The sequence below is a fragment of the Crocodylus porosus genome, unplaced genomic scaffold (genome assembly GCF_001723895.1).
Source record: "Crocodylus porosus isolate Cpor-Errol unplaced genomic scaffold, CroPor_comp1, whole genome shotgun sequence".
NCBI lineage: Eukaryota > Metazoa > Chordata > Crocodylia > Crocodylidae > Crocodylus > Crocodylus porosus.
Window position 1 is genome coordinate 16,349,296 of NW_017728918.1, and position 8,473 is coordinate 16,357,768.

At 37.9% G+C, this 8,473-nt stretch overlaps 1 protein-coding gene across 7 annotated transcripts in view; it reads left to right on the forward strand.

Annotated features, from left to right (window-relative positions):
* Positions 1-7,200, forward strand: part of PUM2 (pumilio RNA binding family member 2) — a 103,347-nt gene extending 96,147 nt beyond the window's left edge. For all 7 annotated transcript variants that reach the window (XM_019537350.1, XM_019537352.1, XM_019537356.1 and 4 more), the window contains 2 exons: positions 3,426-3,618; positions 4,255-7,200. In XM_019537350.1, the coding sequence (XP_019392895.1) occupies positions 3,426-3,618; positions 4,255-4,386 (325 nt within the window). In that variant the 3' untranslated portion in view covers positions 4,387-7,200. The remainder of the gene's footprint in view (positions 1-3,425; positions 3,619-4,254) is intronic.
* The last annotated feature ends 1,273 nt before the right edge of the window (positions 7,201-8,473 follow it).

Below are 8,473 nucleotides of genomic sequence, written 5' to 3' on the forward strand. Positions count from 1 at the left end.
GTCTTTGGTTCACTGCATGGATCCTCCTCTCCCTCCTCAGCCCATAGCCCGAGACTGGGAGGATGGACGAAAACACCACCTGAGCTCCCAGACCCCTAAGACCCGCTCCCAATTCCCAATAAGAAAGAAAGACCCTTAGACATTACTGAGAAGTCTAATTCTTTAAGTTAATGTAAATCAAGTGACTTGAGTTTTAAACTTAGAAATTACTCTTCGCAAAGATACAGTTGTACTTTCACCATTTATCATATTTACTTCTTATGACCCTGAATATAAGATGACCCTGAATAATTAGATTCTATACCTGGAAACTTAGCATTTACAGATTTCCTTGAATTTGTCCTTTTCTGACTGATGCAAGAAGGAAAATAAATCTGGAGAGACAAATATCCCCCTTGTTCTTGACACTCCCTCAACTCTCTCCCTTCCCTCCCCCCTCCTTTTTTATCTGTCAGATCCTGCTTTTCCTGAGCAGGCAAACAGCCTGCTCTTAGCCAGCCAGCTCAGCACTGCTCAGTATGTGCGTGTACTCCAAATATCACCCACAAAGGATCCATGTGCTAATTAGCCCCGCACATGGCTGGAACTGGGTGTTCTTGTTGCATCCTTGGATTCTTCAAAAATTCATATGCAGATGAGGCACAGGACAGCTTGGTCCAGTTCCACCTCATAGAGGGTGGGGCCACACTAATCATACACACCAGGCTGAGAAAGGGGGTGACAGAGGGATTGTGGGTGAACAATTTGGGGCCCCATTTGGTGATATTTACAAGACATTTAAGGCTGGTAAAGAAACGAATCCTTGGCAATGGGAAGGAAAGGTGCAGCTTAGTTGTGGGAGTGAAGAGGAAGGTGGAATGTGTTCTGGGTATTGGCTCACTATGACTTGAAAAGAATCGGCACCGAGGGAAATGGCATGCAGTGAGCACTACTGTATATTTTATTCAGGTGGGGTACACTAACAAGGGAAGCACCATGTATCTGGGTCCATGAGGGCAATTTTCCTTAATCCCTCCCTGGGATAACTGTTCTTCTAACATGGTTTAGTACCTGCTGAGTTTTGGGCACTTAAAGCCCATTTCATGGAAATGGGAGGCTCCTCCCTAGCTTGCTCCTGCAGCCATATGGCTGAGGGCAGGTGAAACCTGGGGGCATCTGAACCCCAAGCCTCCAGGCTCCCCCCTGCACATAGGATGCCTGCCAAAAATCTTTGGAAATATCTGAAGCCCCTAAGGGGTGGAGGGTGTTTGCCAGTTGTAGGGCCACTTATGGTTCTGGACTGACTCATGGATTTGGACTTGATTTGGCTTGGAACATGAAACATTTCTTTAAAAAAAGGAAAAAAAAAAAAAAAAGAGGCGTGAACTGTGTAATGGGTCTTTAGTGTGCTTTTATCTGCCAACTGAACCACAAAGGCCACTTGGCAGAAATAAATATTTTTGCAAAACAAAACAAAAAAAGTGTTAGGTTCCCGTCAGTATGTTTACCCCATATGGTCCCGTGTGGGTCATGTGTTATAGTCATGCTCAGTGTTGTTGATTATATTTAGTCAGCTTCCTAGTTGGTTTTTGTTACTGAGCACATGCTCTTTTTGGGCAGCAGTTTAATGATGAGCAATGCATTTAATAAGGTTTCCTTGTATGCAATCATAAGACGAGGAGCTTTTTTCCCCATGCTGATTGGGATAAAAAAAACCTCATCTTGTATTCAAGTAAATGCAGTAATCCTGTAGTCATAAGAGTTTTATAATGATCTTCTGTATTACAGTCTGTGTTCAAATGAACTTGAGTACCATCCTAAGAACATAAGAACTGCCATGTACTGGGTCAAACCATAGGTCCATCTTGCCCGGTATCCTGTCTCATACTGCCAGAGTGGATGCTGAAAGGGAGAGTGAATGGGGTATGACCAGGTTTTTCCCTGCTGTTTCTCTCCTTGAAGCCCCCAGTATTTAGGAGGTTCTGATTCAGACTCTGTACTCTTAGCTCCCGTGCTCAGTATCTATTCAATGCCCCTTTCCTCCAAGAACTTGTTCAATCCCTTTTTGAATCCACTATCTGCCACTTGTGGTGCATGCTGCTGAGCAAGGTGGACCTATGGTCTGACCCAGTAAATTGTCATTCTTATGCTTTTATCAATCAGGCTAAACCATCATCTTCCACATCTTATAATAGTGAGTTCCACACTGTAATGATGCACTGTGTGGGGAAAAAAAACCTTCCTTTTGTTAGTTTTAAACTTATTCCCTACTAGTTTCATTTTGTGACCCCTAGTTCTTGTATTGTGAAACATAGTAAATAACAAACCTCTATTTACTTTCTCTTTACCATTTAGTATTTGTTAACCCTTACCATGGCCCCCCTCTAAGCATCTCTTTTCTAAACTCAATAGACCTAGCTTCTTTAGCCTCTCCTCATGTGGAAGCCCCTTCATGCCACTGATCATCCTTGCTGATCTTCTCTGTACCTTCCATAGTCTATTCTGTATCCTTTTTGAGGTGTGAGGACTAGAACCAGTCATAGTATTCAAGGTGTGGACGCACCACAGGTTTATAATGTGGCATGATGATACTTCATTTGGTTTACAGTTCCTTTTTTAATAAGCCCTAACATTTTGTTTGTCTTTTGGACGGCTGCTAAGCACTGAGCTGATGGTTTTAGTGAACTGTCCACAGTGACTCCCAGTTCTTTCTTGTATAAGCATTAGCTCTATGTTAGCTGTTACCAACATAATGTAGGTAGAGTTTGGGTTATTTTTGCCCTGGTGCATTACTTTACACTTACCTACATTGAATTTCATCTGCCATTTAGTTGCCCATTCGATCAGTAGTGCCAGAACCTTCTGTAGCTCCTCACAGTCTAGCTTGGTCTTTATCATTTTGATTTGTGTTGTGTCATCTGCAGAGTTGGCCATCTCACTACTCCCCCAGTTTCCCAGATCATTTATGAACATGTTGGACAGCAGTGGTCCCAATATGGATCTGTGGAGACCCTACTGTTTACTACTTTCCATCCGGAAAGCTGATCATTTATACTCACTCTGTTTTCTGTCTTCAGACCAGTTTCTAATCCACAAGTGAACATTCCCTGTAATCCCATGACTACTTAATTTAGTTAAGAGCCTCTGATGGGGGACCTTTTCAAAGGCTTTTTGGAAGTCCAAATGTACTATGTCAACTGGATCACCCTTATTCTCCTGCTTATTGACACCCTCAAAGAACGTTTGTAGGTTGGTGAGGCATGATTTCCCTTTGACAAAACCATGTTGATTTCTCCCCAGCAAGTCATGTTCATCCATACGCTGAACAATACTTTTTTTATTCTTGTTTCTATCAGTTTTCCAGGAACAGAAGTTAAAGTCACCAGCTTGTAGTTTCCTGGGTCCCCTAAAAGAAAATATTCACAATTATCTTCTTTTGTTTTCAGCAATGTTGTGGAAAAGTGTGTTACTCACGCTTCTCGTGCTGAAAGAGCTTTACTTATTGATGAGGTTTGTTGCCAGAATGATGGTCCTCACAGTGCCTTATACACCATGATGAAGGACCAGTATGCCAACTATGTTGTTCAGAAGATGATTGATATGGCTGAACCCGCTCAACGGAAAATTATAATGCACAAGGTATGTTTCGTGTTTAGTCTCTCGGCCAAATGCACTTTTTTCCCTCTATTCACATTTCCTATAGATCTCTCTCTCTACATGCTTACGAACTTGAAAAACACTTTTCTTTTGAGTTCATAACCATGGAAGGGAGCAGTTGTGGGATAGTAAAAGTAAGTCCAACATCCTGTTTTTAACCTTTAATGCAATTTCATAAAGCAGAATATAGTTGGAGCTTTCACTTTCTTTTCTACACATTTAGCTTTTCTATTTAAAAGAGGTTTCCATTAAAATTTCACTTTTTGGTCCTCGGTTCTAGTTTTTATAAAATAAGACATACATTTTGTTATATTTAAAATAATACCGTTATTTTGCATTTTCTTTAGTGGTTTTTTTTTAACTTGCTACTTGATATGAATGCTGTCACTGACTCCTGACCAGGTCACATTATTGAAAATGCTTGCAATCTAAAGAAGTGTGTTTCTTCCACAGTTTGACATGCCATCCCCATCCCCACCCCCAGGGAGGGGGGCGGTTAAAGATTTAACCTTTGAAATAAAAGACTCTACTGGGGAAAAAAAATAAGAATAATATATTTTGGAAAATGTTAAGAGGCCTTTTAATCTGAAAAATTAGCTCATCTCTTTCTTACTGCAGATTCGACCCCACATTACAACTTTGAGGAAATATACCTATGGTAAACACATACTAGCCAAGCTGGAAAAGTATTACCTGAAAAACAGTGCTGATCTGGGGCCAATTGGAGGACCACCTAATGGGATGCTGTAAACAAACGCTGCTATACAAACAGCAACTTGAATGAAAGAAGAAGTTCTTGTGAATTATCAAACCACACAACTTAACTCAAAATGTTCTGATTTTTTTAAATCTATTTATTGACTCTGTTCATCCATTTGTAAAATTTTTATTCTTGTGTATATTTTTGGGGAGTAAATTATAGAATATCTCCAGCCCTGATTCGGAGACCTATCAGATTGGACTGCTGGCAAAGCACAGAATGCCTGTATATGATGTAATTGTATCAAAATAGCTGTCACATATTTTGTAAATTTTTACCTTGTAAAGTCACTGAAATAGTTTTTAAAGGGAAAAAAGTACAGTATTCTTTTAATACACTGGCTTGCAATCTGGTAGGTCTACCTAACATCATAGCACAACAGGTTTATAGAGTTGTATATAGAATTAGTCTTTATTTTTCCCTTTTGTGTGAAGTCTTTTATACCAGATTAAAATTTGATCAACTGCATAAATATTATTTAACATGTTGCAAAAAGTTAAGTTGTATTTTGGTGGTTCACAACCTGTTATCCAAATAGCAAACAGGGCACAGCAAATTAAAGGAGGGAATGATAAAAAAAAATGGGAACTTTAAAGACTAGCTTCCAGCATCTGCTGTAGACATAATTTTTTTAAACATGGTGCCCCACGATTTTCTCTAGCAATGTATAAAACTAACAGTGTATATACTTATATATTTAATTGTTGTACAAGGTAGAGGAATAAAATCATGGTGGTACTTCCATACAATTTAGTACATGGTCAGAAAAGAGGAGAGTCCTGCATTAACCAGTTTTGTAATGCAGGAAGAGTGGAGATTTGTATTTTTTTATTTTGCATATAGAATTGTAAGACAGGAGTTGAAAGTGTTGAGCATTTATTTTGCTTTCTCACAGTAGGTGCAAAAAATAGGTATTGATGGAGGAGAAAAGGGGCCACTGAAGAGTAAACTTGATAGCTCAACATTTAAGCATGATTAAAATATTAAGATAGCTTTTTTGCTTCCTATAAATATATGCATTGTATACGTGTAGTTAATAGGTGTAAGTTTACAGTTTGAAAAAAAATCTTGTTTCAATGTTTATTACAAGCCTTGCTAATTTAGTAGTGATGCTTATCTTGGTTGTACAGATGTACATTTGTAAACCTTCATGCTGTAAATGTAATTTGTTTTACCCCCTTTTATGGGACAAAAACTTGCATTTTAGTGTATATTCATACCCCCATCCCTTTTTTTGCCCTGGCATATGGTGTTGTATAATGTAAATTTATTTCAGCAAATCAAGAGTGATTTTTTTAAAATTCTATCTTTATATGGTTTCAGAAATATGAACCAGCTTTCTTTTTATCTATTGTGAGAAACATTGTTTTGTTTATAACATAGCTGTTGATTCTGTTAATATGGACATTTTGGGAAATTAATCAGTTAAAATTCAAGTCAGGATAATAAGCATAGTAAGAAAGAAATGGACTGAAATATTTGGTTATCACAGCAACCAACGCTTCTTCCATCTTAATAAACGTGGCATGATTTTTTTTTGTACAGAAGAGTACTGTATTTTTGAATAGTTTACTCCCAACAGAAAGCAAATATGTATGATACTGTCAATTTTTTCTCTGGACATATGACATTGTAACAGTAACAAAATGATGTACATTTACAAGCGGCCTTATGTACATTTCCCAATGATCTTTTTAAGGCAGAATTGTGACCATATGTGTATAATTAAAATCCTTTTTAATCCTTTGCCTATGGAAATATTTTGGAAAAAGCTTACTTTGTATATTCAGTTTCTGAAAGATAAAGAAAGTGCTTTGTATTTTGTTGACGTAAGTATTTTGTGTAAAACATTTGTTTTGATGGTATAACCGAAGGTTTTGATCTATATGTTAGAAGCAGTGTCTTGGGCATTCGTCACATATAGGCTGTTTATGGTCGGGCTTGGATGATGATAAAAGAACAAGCAATGGGTAGTCTAGTGTATGGAATTCTGATGCTGTTCATATCAACATCGACAGATCTTCTCTTACCGCATATTTTAGGTGCTAAATCTTTCTTTTGTTTTGTTTGCTCTAATTTCTTGAATGGCATGCTGGGAGTTTTAGCCTAATGTATCTTTTAGTTTATAACTCTAGCATTAATAATCCTACGTACTCATAGGTTGCTGCTTATTGTTTGTACATGCCGGTCTAATTTCCACATCAATTATTAGTTTGTAACTTCCTCTCCAAGAAAGGAAGGACCCTAATTATGTAAGGGAGATTTTCAGGATTATGACTTCGCTAACGTGAATTTTCTTTAATAAAACCTCGCTCTGTCCTGTTTACAAAATGTATGTTACAGTTCCTCAAATTAGACCTACATTGAACTAGGTCCCTGGGGGGCAAGAGAGAGTATGCTTACATAGGTGTCGACATTATTCAAGCATTCCTAGTCCCCTTCCTACCTGTTGGATTTATATACGAATTTCAGGCTGTAACATACTGTGCTCTCTCCAACCATTGAGTCAAGATCTCCCAACTACTTATTAATAAAATAAATTGGTACAGAAGGGATGCAGGAACCTGAAGATAACTCTTTCTTTTTTCCTATAATACATAAGAAATATATGGGGTTTGGGTAGAACCACTAGCTTTTTTCTTTCCTTGAGTGTCTCCTTTTGATATGAATTGTTAGTGGACCAGTTTGTCTAGTCTGATTAGGTCGGCCTCCTGGCTCCTTGTGGTTCATATTGAATAATGTAATGTTCACTTGTATATGCTGTAAAAAAATGAAAATGTGTGAATAACACTGTGTGAAATACACCTCGTCTTGTGTTTTTCTGTAGGAAGCAATGTTCTTTATAGCCACAATTACATGATTTGTCTCACTTGCCAGTGACCTCATCTTTGACTACGAAAATATATTCATACCTCAAGTTCAGTGCTCAGGTGAAAGTCAGGTGTCTTTATTTCCTGTTTCTATTTACTAGGAAATCTAAAAAAAATATTTTCCATTTGTCCCGCTCAGACACTCATATCAGAAAAGATACCAACTGGTCTAATGAGTCCTGTGTGTATGTTTTGGATGCTGCTTGCACGGTAAGAATAGGTAAGTCATGAAACAAATACAAACCCCACAACTGAAGTCTGTCTTTTAGAGGACAGACTTAAGGCTTTTTGTGGACCATCAATTCTATGCACACATTTCCGAAAATCTCAGCTCTGAATTTCCCCCAAAAGGCAGAAAAGCTTGTGTGGACCAACTCTTTAAGTAGCATAAATACAATTTATGTTGTACAATTTAAGTTGCACTAATTATTGAATGAAGGGTTCCTCTGTGCATTCCAGCTGTTTGCTTCTTGGCTCAGAGAATTTGAACATTAAAAAAAAAAGCAAACCAAAAAACCGTTGACAGGGCTGTTTAAGTATCAGCAAGGATCTTGAAAATTAACACCTAGGATACTATTTTAGTAATTACATATCGCTACAATTATTTTGATGTACTGTTGAAACAAAAGGACTTCCTTTTCCAACCCCAATTTTATATGTTCTCCGTGTAGCTTACAGTTCCCATTGTCTCTTGTATAAATATTGGTGGATGTTTAGTTCTAGCTATTGTAAGTTGCAAAATCTTGGGGAATTAGCACTTTTTTTAGATTATTCTGTAAAATGTTAACCTATTCAGCCTAATAATCTGAGTCCCCTTCTTTTTTCCAGACTAGTCCTTACTGTATAATAATATCCTCCAAAGAAGTGAAAACTATGGTGGAGTGGGACTAAAATGAGTATTCTTGTGCTCATGTGGAAGCATTATTTTGGGCTGAAGTTGTGTCTACTTTAGATCGTGTAATAGAGTTAGAGACCGTAATAATGTGCTTAGTTCCCAACTTCTTATTTGCTTCCTTAAGGTGGAAGCGTTACTTTACCTGTCATACTGGGGCTCTTTCAGTGACTGCTGCTATGAATTCTACTTCTGATGAACAGACTTCAGAAGACTGGTTTTGTTTTAGCTGGCAGCTACTGGCCGGGCGATGCCTATGTCCTCATGGTTGTCTACCTGAGCATGTAACTGAGGTAATACCCTCTGTTACTGGAA